The sequence below is a fragment of the Somniosus microcephalus genome, chromosome 2, assembly GCF_052327205.1.
Source record: "Somniosus microcephalus isolate GS21.2 chromosome 2, FLI_Smic_1.0, whole genome shotgun sequence".
In the NCBI taxonomy this organism is placed as follows: domain Eukaryota; kingdom Metazoa; phylum Chordata; class Chondrichthyes; order Squaliformes; family Somniosidae; genus Somniosus; species Somniosus microcephalus.
The window spans coordinates 157747557-157761824 of NC_140988.1; the positions used below are offsets into that span (position 1 = coordinate 157747557).

General features: G+C 43.6%; 1 protein-coding gene across 4 annotated transcripts in view; it reads right to left on the bottom strand.

Moving 5' to 3' along the window:
• Positions 1-951: 951 nt before the first annotated feature.
• cops4 (COP9 constitutive photomorphogenic homolog subunit 4 (Arabidopsis)) overlaps positions 952-14268 on the bottom strand; it is a 96638-nt gene continuing 83321 nt past the window's right edge. For all 4 annotated transcript variants that reach the window (XM_085964771.1, XM_085964753.1, XM_085964780.1 and 1 more), the window contains exon 10: positions 952-1714. In XM_085964771.1, the coding sequence (XP_085820897.1) occupies positions 1581-1714 (134 nt within the window). In that variant the 3' untranslated portion in view covers positions 952-1580. The remainder of the gene's footprint in view (positions 1715-14268) is intronic.

Here is a 14268-nt window from a genome sequence, read left to right on the forward strand (position 1 = left end):
AGAAACTACTTGTGAAATAGCACTGGATGGCCAGCTGGTGGCGCCGTCCAAGGAGTATAAATACTCGGGCGTGGGCCCAGCCGGGCTTGGTTCCCCAGCCAAGACAAGGAACTAGTGAAGTACAACTAGACCTCCATGTTCTGAAACAAGTTGATTAAAGCCTTGCTTTATACTCAAACCAAGTGCGTAGTGAGTTTTATTACGTCACCCTCAACACCATGCTGTTCTAAATTCCCTTTTCTCAGCACACCCTACTTCTCCCCTTCCCTTTCCTACCTCCCCTCCTCCCCAACCCTGCTTGGCCTGAAAAATTTAAATTGGTCTTGACTACCCATGTGCAATGCCACAAGAATTCGACTAGTGCTTTATATAAATATAAAAGTTTTTGGAAGACAAGGTTATAGCAGAGGATAAATTTTCAAACTGTTTTCTACTTCAGCTATGGAATAGGCCCGAGTTTTGCTGCTATCACCTTTGGCAGTTGGGTCAGTTTGGGTCTGAGTCCCTGCTTGTGGGGAAATTACCAATCATAATCTTTTGACTTTGTTTAGTGTGTAAAATCGCAGTATATTTTGTTTGTTTTTTTAAAAAAGAAAAGTAATGTAGTGGTTTACCCGATTGAGACAAAATGCTGTGATTAATGTAGCCCCATATTAAGATGAGCAAGATTATGAATAGAAGTATCTTAATCCAGTTCTCCAGTACAAACCTGTCCATTATTCATTGAATTGTCTGCCTCACTGAAAAGCTAACAAAGTTAGCTGGTACAGAAACTAGCAATAAGGGAGGTGCTTTTCTAAGGTTTAGGGGAGAGTTAAGGTTTTTTGTTCAGGTGGCGTAGAGGAAACTCTGCATCTAACTCTTACAAGACCTTACGTAGTAGTAATAAGTACAACTAATAGGAAAATGTTCCATTCCCAAATATGAACATAACTCATCTTGGAACAAAAAAAAAATCAACCTTTTATTTTATTTTTTAAAAAGAAAATCTGTAAAACCAACAGTGTTTTGTCATAGCAAAGGTAAAGTTACTTTTTAATACACAGTTAATTCCATGGAAAAAGAAGAGGACATTCTCAAAGTAATACAGTCAGTGTCACTAACTGCTTTAAAAAGGGTTTATTTTCTTGAATGACAAGTTGTGTTAGCACAGATTCGATCCGTTTTTTTCTTCAGAGTTCAGCAAACAATTCTCAATCTGGATTGGCTTCCTTTGATAGAGGGTCAAAAAAATAAAGTTTTGCAGTTTCCTAATAAAACCAGACTGTTGGATAGCAAACTGGGCTACAGTCTTTTGAATTCAATAAGGAGCAACCAAACTCACCGGAAACAAATCTCATTGCTGCATTCAGAAATAGAACCCCCTCGAATGCGGTGCTATTTTGGATCCAGTGTTACTGAAGAAAATACTTCCAAGTGCAATGCAGACATGGTGAAAATGAACTTCCTATTCTGGAAAAAAAGACTTTAAATAACCACAACTGCAAATTAAGTTCTGGAAGAAACAAATTCAATGTTTTAAATACAAGGACAACTGAATCTTGGTTGTGGCTGCAATTCCATAAATTTGGTTCAGGTTATTACTGTGACATCTGAGCTTCCATTGCCTGCGCTGTCCACTCGGGGGCAGCCAGGCTGATCTTCTCCAGGAGATTGTTGACTTGGAAACAAAGGGACTGGATCTGTTTGTCCCATGTGGGCAAAGCTTCACGAGCTGGAAGAATAAGATATAGATATAATATTTTAGTCAAGTGCTAGTATGCCAATGGCAAAAAATATGCCCTTTGAAGAGTGCTGATGTACCAATGTACTGTGTCAGTGATAGAACTGTGATGCCCCAAACAGTAGGTTCCTGATTTTAGTTATGACAATGTAAAGTGGAGGGGTGGAGGGCAGGCAAAATTACATAGGAAGATAGGAACAGTAGTAGGCCATTCAGCCCCTCACGCCTATTCCCCCATGCAATTAGATCATAGCTAATCTGTACCTCAACCCATTTACCCAACTTTGCTCCATATCCCTTGGTACCCTTACCTAATCAAAATTGATCTATCTATATTAGTCTTGAAAATTTCAATTGACCTAGCATCCAGTCTTCAATGGGCTACAGAAAGGAGAATGAAATCAGTCAGGGCACCAAGTCCTAATCATTATCTGCTGACCCTCTGCTGGAATTCTGTGCTTGTGCATTCCTGGTAAGGGCAGGATTGGGCTCAGCACTAATAGCCCTGTTCGTCAAATAGTCAGCTGGTAATGACTGTCCAAGCCATCACATGAACAATGGCCACGTGGGTGAGGTATAGGATAGGCCACAGCAGTTTCCCAGCATCAGAAGAAAACTGGGAAAGGGTGAAAATTGGAAGGAAAAAAGTTAAAAGGTAGTTAAGAAAAAAAGACATTTTAATTTTTAAAAATGTGTGTAATTCAGAGGCCAGAAAATCTATTGTCCATTGAAGTTTGGTTTCCCCCTCCCCCCATGCTGCTCTTGGTTCAGATGACAGATGACCTCACCTCCAATAAGCTAATATCAGCCACTATAGATTTTCCTAATGCTACCTTCCAGTTTATTTTAGAAAAATTATTGCACCTTAATCATGATTTTTTTTTAATGTAAAGTATCCCCTACCACTTTTCCTTCCTCCCCCCAAAATACTAGATTAATTATTGACTATTTAAATTGGTCCAGTTCCTGTATATTCTATTCAGGGAGTTGCATTTCAAATCAGTTTTTTCTGACATTTAAACTTTTTTTTCCAATGGCAGTGCCTGGGTAGCTGTTAGCCAAGTTGTGACATGGAGTACGATTTCTCCATGAAAATACTCCATCCAGAATGGATAAGTGGGTTGGGAGGGAGGGGAGAAGAGAAATAATTAGTTGAAAATCAGTAGAATACTTTAGTGCTGAAGAATGTAATGCATTGTCACATCAGAAATCAACACAGAGGATAGCTGCTTGCAATTTCTTGTCTCCTTTACTTCAGAGAAAATAGAGCAGTAGGTGGTGAAGGTAGAGGGAAATTGCACATTTTAGTGAGAAAGGGATGGATGAATCAATTCAAATCTTTCCATGATAGGTGCATTCCACTAATAAAAATGCATCAAAAATACATTTTTATAAATAATTTTCTTTCCGCATATTTTAGTATCAATGTCAATTTTATTAAATGTATTCATTTGCATTTATGAATATCAACCATCAATTTTCTCCAGTTCCTTCTTCACCTCATTCATGTGTTAAGCCAACTGGGATTTCCAAAATATATAAGCACGCATCCATCAATTATGTTCAGCTAACCAACACAATTACCCCCTTTCCTAAAATAAATTCACTTTCACAATTTTACAGATTAAAAAAAAAGTTTTCCATGTGCAAATGCACCAAGACTTGAATAATTTTAGGGAATTATAAGCAAATTAACTGTCAAAATTGCTAAGGAGAGCGTATACATTAATAAATACTTAAAAAACAAGCTTGCTGCTTCCACTACAATACTAAAAGATAAAAGTAAAAATAGTGGGTAGGGTGAAAGGAGTAAATGCTCCACGCACACGCATATAGTCATCAATTTCCAGCATAATTTGATCTATAACTTCAGGAGAGTAAGCAATAATGTACTCTGTACTTTTATGAAATTTTGTAAAAATACAATTGTAATTAATTATTGATAACATTGCTTTTTCACAAGAAACTTAGGAAAAATACATTCTCTTCTCCAATGAATTATTATACAGGAAACTTTGGTTTATCCGGAGGTTATATGTCCGGAATACTCGGTCTAACGACCAAAATCAGGAGCCGTTTTCTATAAGTTTTTTTTAGTTCTCATTGCTTTTTTTCCCCAGTCAGGCACTGCAAGGTCTGTAGCTATAGCAACAGCTTCAGCTAGAGGCGCTTGCAGCTGCAGCCGACTGTTTAGAAGCTGTTGCTAAGCAACAGTGTTTGTTGTCAGATACGGAGATGAAAACTGTTGTGTATGTACCTTTAAGGGAATAACTGGTCTCAGACTGCAGTACCGGCAGTGACCACCCCTGTATAAAAGGCGCTAGCAGCCTTCTGTAGTCTCAGTTTCCCGATTATAACAAGTCTTTACTGAATGGAGACAATCAACTCCTGCTGTCCGTGTCTCAATTATACACGGACATAATATTGGCGACGAGCAAATACGAACTTACCTACAGTCTGCACCACCTCATGGGATCCATTCCTGAAGTGAAGTGAGCAGAGGTCGAGGCCAGAAGGAAGAAAGAAGCAGTAGAAACAGGCGTCTACGGTGGGCATCCGCCCCTGAGTCAGCGGAGTTGAAGATTGCAGGAGAAGCTGTCGAGAGCGGGGCTTGGTTCCTGTCGACGGTGCTTCAGCTAATCGGGCTGGTGGCAGGTAGTACACTGATCCTTCCTGGGCTGCTGCGGTCCAGAACTCGAGCGGGTGGCTTGCAACGGGGCCGAGCAGCGTTGTCGGGAAGAGGAGAGGGTGGAGCACACAGGGCGCGGCCGGTGCTACGAAGCCGGGCAGCGTACGGACCCGAGAAGAGGGAGGCAAGAGTCCCACAGGGTTGTTCCATGACGGCAAAATAATTTTAAAAAAATTTAAAATATTAAACGTGCAGAAAGCCGCGAGAAGCTGCAGGTTGCAATGGAAACCGCGGAAAGCAGCGCTAGCAACAGCGGGGAAGAAGGCAAAGCATGTGAGGCGCCATCTTAATCCAGCGGGGAAGAAGGCAAAGCGCGGGAGGCGCCATCTTAATCCAGCGGGGAAGAAGGCAACGCGCGGGAGGCGCCATTTTGTTAAATCGGGGAAGAAGGCAAAGCGCGGGAGGTGCCATTTTAGATTTCCAAGATGCCGAAGACTGGCTGTATCACTGCCTTTGATAATGCAATAGAGGACTGGACCATGTATGTGGAAAGAGTCGAGGTATATTGCGAGGCAAACGAAATAGCCGATGAGAAAAAGGCATCGGTACTGCTAAACTTAATGGGCGCAAGAACGTACGGCCTATTGCGGGACCCGATTACTCCAGCCAAACCGAAGGCGAAGAGTTTTAACAAAATTGTTGCTATCCTACAGGAACACCTAAACCCTGCACCGCTGCTGATAGCAGAAAGATTTAAATTCCACAGGAGAACTCAGCATAAAGATGAGAGCAATGCTGAGTACCTTACGGAACTGCGCAAGCTATCAAAAGCACTGCCAGTTCGGAGCAGGACTGGCAGATACCCTACGGGACAAATTTGTCTGTGGACTCCCGAGTGAAGGAACACAGAAAAAGTTACTCTCAGAGAAAGAGCTGACGCTAGATAAGGCTTTCAGCGTGGCAGTATCGTACGAAGCAGAAGCCAGGGGAGCTGCGGAAATACAACAAAAGCCACAGGAATACGGCACCCACGAAATGACACGGGGATTTGCAAAATGTTATCGCTGCGGCAGAACTAACCATGACCAGAAGGACTGCTGGTCCAAGGACAAAATATGCAGGCAATGTGGAAAGATGGGACACATTGCACAAGTTTGCAGGTCTGGGAAGAAGACGAACGACAACAAAAAGGCTACTAAGGAACCGTACAAGAAAGTACAAAAGAATCTATATTAACGATTTGGAGGAGGGGACCGAGTGTAACATATCAAAGTTTGCAGATGATACAAAGATGGGACGGAAAGTAGTGAGTGAGGAGGACATAAAAAACCTGCAAAGGGACATAGACAGGCTAAGTAAGTGGGCAGAGATTTGGCAGATGGAATACAATACTGGAAAGTGTGAGGTTATGCACTTTGGCAGGAAAAATCATAGAGCAAGTTATTATCTTAATGGCAAGAAACTGGAAAGTACTGTAGTACAAAGGGATCTGGGGGTCCTGGTGCACGAAACTCAAAAAGTTAGTATGCAGGTGCAGCAAGTGATTAAGAAGGCCAATGGAATGTTGGCTTTTATTGCTAGGGGGATGGAATATAAAAACAGGGAGGTATTGCTGCAGTTGTACAAGGTATTGGTGAGACCGCACCTGGAATACTGCATACAGTTTTGGTGTCCATACTTAAGAAAAGACATACTTGCTCTTGAGTCAGTACAAAGAAGGTTCACTCGGTTAATCCCGGGGATGAGGGGGTGGTCATATGAGGAGAGGTTGAGTAGATTGGGACTCTACTCATTGGAGTTCAGAAGAATGAGAGGCGATCTTATTGAAACATATAAGATTGTGAAGGGGCTTGATCGGGTGGATGCGGTGAGGATGTTCCCAATGATGGGTGAAACTAGAACTAGGGGGCATAATCTTAAAATAAGGGGCTGCTCATTCAAAACTGAGATGAGGAGAAACTTCTTCACTCAGAGGGTGGTAGGTTTGTGGAATTTGCTGCCCCAGAAAGCTGTGGAAGCTACATCATTAAATAAATTTAAAACAGAAATAGATAGTTTCCTAGAAGTAAAGGGAATTAAGGGTTACGGGGAGCGGGCAGGAAATTGGACATGAGTCTAGGTTCAGAATGGTCATGGCCCTGTGGGTAGTGGAGTGGGCCCAGGGGCCGTGTAGCCTTGTTCTGCTCCTACTGTGTTCTAATTCTGTGTTAGATTTCAGGAGATGGTTTTATTCCTGTTCCTGGCTGGGGTGGAGATCGCCTTTACAGAAGGTAAGTACTGTAGAAAATATAGGGACAGAGTGATCTCCTGGAAGAATTTCGATCGCCTAGATGGGTCGGAGAGGAATTTCCCAGATTTTTTTCTCCCAAATTGGCCATTGGGTCTTCATCTGTTTTTTCGCCTCTCCCGGGAGATCACATGGGTTCGGGTGGATGCAGAGTGATAGAAGATTTGAGGTTAGGATCAGATCAGCCATGATCTTATTGAATGGTGGAGCAGGCTCGAGGGGCCGATTGGCCTACTCCTGTTCCTATTTCTTATGTTCTTATGTAGTAGTTCCGAAGACCAGATGAGCGATAGTGAATCCGGGAACAAGAGACTAAGCTGTCTCAAACTTCACAATGTAATCGCAAAAGAGGATCACCGAACCATTTGGGTCACCCTCACGATAGCAGGGTCCCAAGTTAAAATGGAATTGGATACAGGATCAGCGCTAACCGTCATGAATCGACGAGACTACGCGCGGCTATTCTCACACATACCCTTGAGAGAGACATCCATCGTCTTGACGACGTATACGGGGCAAAAAGTATACCCCAGAGGAAAAATAAGGGTGCCTGTCGAATACAACGGCAAGAAAATACGGAAATTGTATCTCTACATACTGCAAGATGGTGGGCCACCGTTATTGGGACGTGAATGGATCAGAAAGATAAGCTTAGACTGGCACTCCATTCAGGCAATGACGGTGGATGGTAAAAAAGATGACGACGTCACTCCTGGACGATTGTCAACAATCTTAGCTAACGCCAAAGAGGTATTTCAACAAGAACTGGGCACTCTTAAAAGCGTAACCGCCTCGATAAAAATAGAAGAGAATGCAATTCCCACGTTTTTCAAAGCAAGACCGGTACCATATGCAATTCGCCCAGCCGTCGAGGCAGAGCTGGAGAATCTGGAGAACGCAGGCGTGTTGTCTAAGGTAGACTGGAGCGAGTGGGTGACACCCATCGTTCCTGTCATGAAGAAAACGTTAAACAATAAGTCTGAGGAGCCAAGGAAGGTTCGCATCTGTGGGGACTTCAAGGTGACGGTGAACCCAGTCCTTCACACAGTACAATATCCTCTTCCAAGGATAGAAGATATCTTCGCCTCACTATCTGGAGGGAAGCGTTTTACAAAAATTGACCTAGCACAAGCGTATTTGCAGATGGAGGTTGAAGAATCCTCTAGGAAGTATCTCACGATAAACACTCACAAAGGTCTTTACCAGTATCATCGATTGGTATTCGGAGCAGCATCAGCTCCGGCGACATGGCAAAGAGCGATGGAACAAGTCCTGCAAGGGATTCCGGGGACTCAGTGTTACTTGGACGACATCCTAGTGACAGGTGAAGATGACAGTGAACACCATAACAACCTAGAACAGGTGCTCACTAGACTACGGGAACATGGGCTACGAGCCAACCGCCCCAAGTGCGAGTTTTTTAAGAAACAGATATCGTATTGTGGCCACGTGATTGATGAAGAGGGGTTACATAAGTCCCCTGACAAAATTGAAGCAGTTGTTAAGGCCCCAGCGCCTGAAAATGTGTCGCAACTGAGGTCATTCCTCGGATTGGTGAATTACTACCCTAAGTTTTTACCGAATTTGTCCACAATTCTGCACCCACTGAACGCCCTACTACGAACGGGAGTAGCATGGAAATGGAGCAATGACTGTAAGCGGGCCTTTCAGAAGAGTAAGGACTTAATCACTTCAAGAGAAGTATTGGCTCACTACAACCCATCACTACCAATAAGACTGGCGTGTGATGCGTCTCCCTACGGCATTGGGGCGGTACTGTCACATAAATTCCTTGATGGTTTAGAGAGGCCGATAGCTTTTGCGTCACGCTCGTTAACTTCAGCCGAGCGTAACTACGCCCAGATTGACAGAGAGGCCCTCAGCCTAGTGTGGGGGGTGAAGAAGTTCAATCACTTCTGGTTGGTTGGTTTTCTTCCTTCTCTTCTCTTTCATACCTTTAAGTTGGTAAGTCCGATTGAATAGTGGTGTGATATTATCATATATATCCGGGCAGGGTCTTCATAACTAATAATAAGAAATTTAATTAATTATATAGAATGGAGCAGGTGATGTGTTACTGTTGCGAGATGTGGGAGCCGGTGAACCCCATTGAGGCTAACGGTGATTACATCTGCGACAAGTGTTTGCTGCTAGAGGAACTCAAGTTCCATGTTATGGAGCTTGAGACCGAGCTTCGGACACTGCGACACATCAGGGAGGGGGAGAAGTTCCTGGACTCTATGTTTCAGGAGATGGTCACACCTATGAAGTTAATTACTGCAGATGTAGTCCGTGGTCAGGGACAGGACGGTGTGACTACGAGTGAGGAAGGTACAGGGATCCAGGATGTAGTGTTGAAGGAGACGCAGCCCTTGTTCTTGTCCAGCAGGATCGAGGTTCTTACTCCCTGTGAGGGCAGGAGCGGGGACTGCAGGGAGGATGAGCAACCTGGCCACAGCACCGTGGTACAGGGGGCCATTCAAGTGGAGGGAGTAAAAAGAAATGTTGTAGTGGTAGGGGATAGTATCATTAGGGGGATAGATAGGGTTCTCTGCAGTCAAGAGCGGGAGTCCCGAAGGCTGTGTTGCCTGCCTGGTGCCAGGGTTAAGGATATCTCTTCTGGGCTGGAAAGAAACTTGCAGTGGGAGGGGGAGGATCCAGTTGTCGTGGTCCATGTTGGTACAAACGACGTAGATAGGACAAGGAAGACGGTTCTGTTAAAAGAGTATGAGCAGCTAGGGGTCAAATTAAAAAACAGAACCTCAAGGGTAATAATCTCTGGGTTATTACCTGAGCCACGAGCGAATTTGGCTAGGATAAATAAAATTAAAGAGTTAAATGCGTGGCTCAAAGACTGGTGTGGGAGAAATGGGTTTTGCTTCTTGGGACACTGGCACCAGTACTGGGACAGGAGGGAGCTGTTCTGTTGGGACGGACTCCACTTGGCCAGTGCTGGGACTAGAGTCCTGGCGAATCATATAACTAGGGCTGTAGAGAGGGCTTTAAACTAATTAGTGGGGGGGAGGTTTCTAGAGAGCAAATAATAGAAATGACAACAGAGAACGTCATAGACTTAGGTAGCAGTGGGGGAATTAAAAAACAGAATGTGTCAGGAAGGGACAGAAGGTATGGAGTAAAAAGTAAAGTACTAAAAAGGGAAAAAACAGGAACTAAGTGTTACAAAACATATTTGAAAGTCCTTTATCTGAATGCACGTAGCATTCGTAACAAAATGAATGAGTTAACAGCACAAATAATGACATATGGGTATGATCTTGTGGCCATTACAGAAACATGGCTGCAGGGTGCCCATGACTGGGAATTAAACATACCAGGTTATTTAACAATCAGGAAGGACAGGCAGGAAGGGAGAGGAGGTGGGGTGGCTATGTTAATAAAGGAAGGAATCACTATAATACAGAGAAATGATATTGGGTCAAAGGAGCAGGATAGTGAAAAAGTTTGGGTGGAGGTAAGGAATAATAAGGGGAAAAAAACACCAGTGGGTGTAGTCTATAGGCCTCCGAACAGTTGCAACTCTGTTGGACGGAGTATTAATCAGGAAATAGTTGAGGCTTGTAATAAGGGAAGCGCTATAATTAGGGGGGATTTTAATTATCATATTAACTGGACAAATCAAATTGGGCAGAGCAGCCTTGAGGAAGAGTTCATTGAGTGTATTAGGGATGGGTTTCTTGAGCAGTATGTAACTGAACCGACCAGGGGGCAAGCAACCTTAGATTTGGTCCTGTGTAATGAGACAGGATTAATTAAAAATGTCCTAGTAAAGGATCCCCTTGGAATGAGTGACCATGACATGGTTGAGTTCCATATTCAATTAGAGGGTGAGAAGGTTGGATCTCAAACAAGCGTGCTGAGCTTGAATAAAGGAGACTATGAAGGTATGAGAGCGGAATTAATTAGAGTGGACTGGGAAAATAGATTAAAGGGTAAGACGGTACATGACCAGTGGTGTACATTTAAGGAGTTATTTTACAACTTCCAAAAAAAATATATTCCACTGAGGAAAAAAGGGTGTAAAAGAAAAGATAGCCATCCGTGGCTAAGTAAAGTAATTAAGGATAGTATCCGACTAAAAACAAGGGCATATAAGGTAGCCAAATCTAGTGGGAGGATGGAAGATTGGGAAGTCTTTAAAAGACAGCAAAAAATAACAAAAAGATTGATTAAGAAAGGGAAGATAGATTATGAAAGTAAATTAGCAAAAAATATAAAAACAGACAGTAAAAGTTTCTATAGTTATATAAAAAGAAAAAAGGTGGCTAAAGTAAATGTTGGTCCCTTAGAGGATGAGACCGGGAAATTAATGGTGGGAAACATGGAGATGGCAAAAACACTGAACAATTATTTTGTATCAGTCTTTACAGTAGAGGACACCAAGAATATCCCAACACTGGACAAACAGGGGGCTCTAGGGGGGGGAGGAACTAAATACAATTAAAATCACTAAGGAAGTGGTACTTGGTAAAATAATGGGACTCAAGGCGGATAAATCCCCTGGACCTGATGGCTTGTATCCCAGGGTCTTGAGGGAAGTAGCGGTAGGGATTGTGGATGCATTGGTAATAATTTTCCAAAACTCACTGGACTCAGCAAAGGTCCCGGCAGATTGGAAAACTGCTAATGTAACACCCTTATTTAAAAAGGGTAGTAGGCAGAAGGCTGGAAACTATAGACCGGTTAGCCTAACATCTGTGGTTGGTAAAATGTTAGAGTCCATTATTAAGGAGACAGTAACAGGACATTTGGATAAACATAATTTAATAGGACAAAGTCAGCATGGTTTCATGAAGGGGAAGTCATGTTTAACAAATTTGCTTGAGTTTTTTGAGGAAGTAACATACAGGGTGGATAAAGGGGAACCAGTGGACGTAGTGTATTTAGACTTCCAAAAGGCATTTGACAAGGTGCCACACAAAAGATTATTGCTCAAGATAAAAAATCACGGGATTGGGGGTAATATTCTGGCGTGGGTGGAGGATTGGCTCTCTAACAGAAAGCAGAGAGTTGGGATAAATGGTTCGTTCTCAGATTGGCAACCAGTAACTAGTGGTGTTCCGCAGGGGTCAGTGTTGGGTCCCCAACTCTTTACAATCTATATTAACGATTTGGAGGAGGGGACCGAGTGTAACATATCAAAGTTTGCAGATGATACAAAGATGGGACGGAAAGTAGTGAGTGAGGAGGACATAAAAAACCTGCATGGGGACATAGACAGGCTAAGTAAGTGGGCAGAGATTTGGCAGATGGAATACAATACTGGAAAGTGTGAGGTTATGCACTTTGGCAGGAAAAATCATAGAGCAAGTTATTATCTTAATGGCAAGAAACTGGAAAGTACTGTAGTACAAAGGGATCTGGGGGTCCTGGTGCACGAAACTCAAAAAGTTAGTATGCAGGTGCAGCAAGTGATTAAGAAGGCCAATGGAATGTTGGCTTTTATTGCTAGGGGGTTGGAATATAAAAACAGGGAGGTATTGCTGCAGTTGTACAAGGTATTGGTGAGGCCGCACCTGGAATACTGCATACAGTTTTGGTGTCCATACTTAAGAAAAGACATACTTGCTCTCGAGTCAGTACAAAGAAGGTTCACTCGGTTAATCCCGGGGATGAGGGGGTGGTCATATGAGGAGAGGTTGAGTAGATTGGGACTCTACTCATTGGAGTTCAGAAGAATGAGAGGCGATCTTATTGAAACATATAAGATTGTGAAGGGGCTTGATCGGGTGGATGCGGTGAGGATGTTCCCAATGATGGGTGAAACTAGAACTAGGGGGCATAATCTTAAAATAAGGGGCTGCTCATTCAAAACTGAGATGAGGAGAAACTTCTTCACTCAGAGGGTGGTAGGTTTGTGGAATTTGCTGCCCCAGAAAGCTGTGGAAGCTACATCATTAAATAAATTTAAAACAGAAATAGATAGTTTCCTAGAAGGGAATTAAGGGTTACGGGGAGCGGGCAGGAAATTGGACATGAGTCTGGGTTCGGAATGGTTATGGCCCTGTGGGTAGTGGAGTGGGCCCAGGGGCCGTGTAGCCTTGTTCTGCTCCTACTGTGTCCTAATTCTGTTAGATTTCAGGAGATGGTTTTATTCCTGTTCCTGGCTGGGGTGGAGATCGCCTTTACAGAAGGTAAGTACTGTAGAAAATATAGGGACAGAGTGATCTCCTGGAAGAATTTCGATCGCCTAGATGGGTCGGAGAGGAATTTCCCAGATTTTTTTCTCCCAAATTGGCCATTGGGTCTTCATCTGTTTTTTCGCCTCTCCCGGGAGATCACATGGGTTCGGGTGGATGCAGAGTGATAGAAGATTTGAGGTTAGGATCAGATCAGCCATGATCTTATTGAATGGTGGAGCAGGCTCGAGGGGCCGATTGGCCTACTCCTGTTCCTATTTCTTATGTTCTTATGTACTACCTGCACGGTCAAAAATTTACTCTACTAACTGATCATCAACCTCTTGTCTCCATTTTCAACCCTCATAAGGGCGTACCGATAATAACAGCACAACGGCTACAGAGGTGGTCCCTTTTCCTAGGGGCACACCAATATGACATCGAGTACAAAGGAACTAAACAGCATGGGAATGCTGATGGATTGTCGCGCCTACCGTTGCTGACGGTGGAAGAAGAACTTGCAGTGGATCCAATGGAGTTATTCCACTCGACCATAGTCGAATGTCTCCCTGTGACGAATGCAAACATAGAAAAGGAAACACGAAATGACCCGACACTATCCTGGGTCTATGATTTAACGGTGAAGGGATGGCCAGCACATGGCGAACCACTGCTGCCAGCATTTTCGCCGAGAAGAGAACAGCTGTCAGTATGCAGAGGAACCTTGATGTGTGGATCCAGAGTAGTAATTCCACCCAAATTGAAGGATAGAGTGCTCAATGAGCTTCATGAGGGTCATCTGGGAGGGGTAAAAATGAAGAACTTAGCTAGAGCGTTTGTGTGGTGGCCGGGAATCGATAGAGAAATCGAAGAGATGACCAAGAGCTGTACAGGATGCCAGAAGGTCCAAAACGCCCCACCACAAGCCCCTCTACATCCATGGGAGTGGCCCTCATCTCCATGGCAAAGGGTGCACATTGATTTTGCTGGTCCCTTCATGGACTCGATGTTTTTAATTGCGGTGGATGCACATTCAAAGTGGCCAGAGGTAATAAAAATGTCCTCAACCACCACAGAAAAAACTATCACAGTCTTACGAACCATATTCGCCAGAAATGGGCTGCCTGAACAGATTTGCTCTGACAATGGACCACAGTTTGTGTCTGAAGAGTTCCGGAGGTTCTTAAAGAACAATGGTGTTAAGCATTACACGTCTGCCCCATATCATCCAGCCACTAATGGACTGGCCGAGGGGTTTGTCCAAACATTCAAGAAGGCTATCAAGGCAATGTGTAATGAAGATATACCCCTACAACACAAGGTGGACAACTTCTTGTTTGCCTACCGGAATGCGACACATGCGGTTACCAACCAAACTCCAGCCATGATGTTCTTCAATCGAAGACTACGATGCCGCTTGGATTTGGTTAAGCCAAATGTCCGAAGAGATGTGGAGAACAGGCAGTTTCAGAATATGAATGAAAGGCCGACC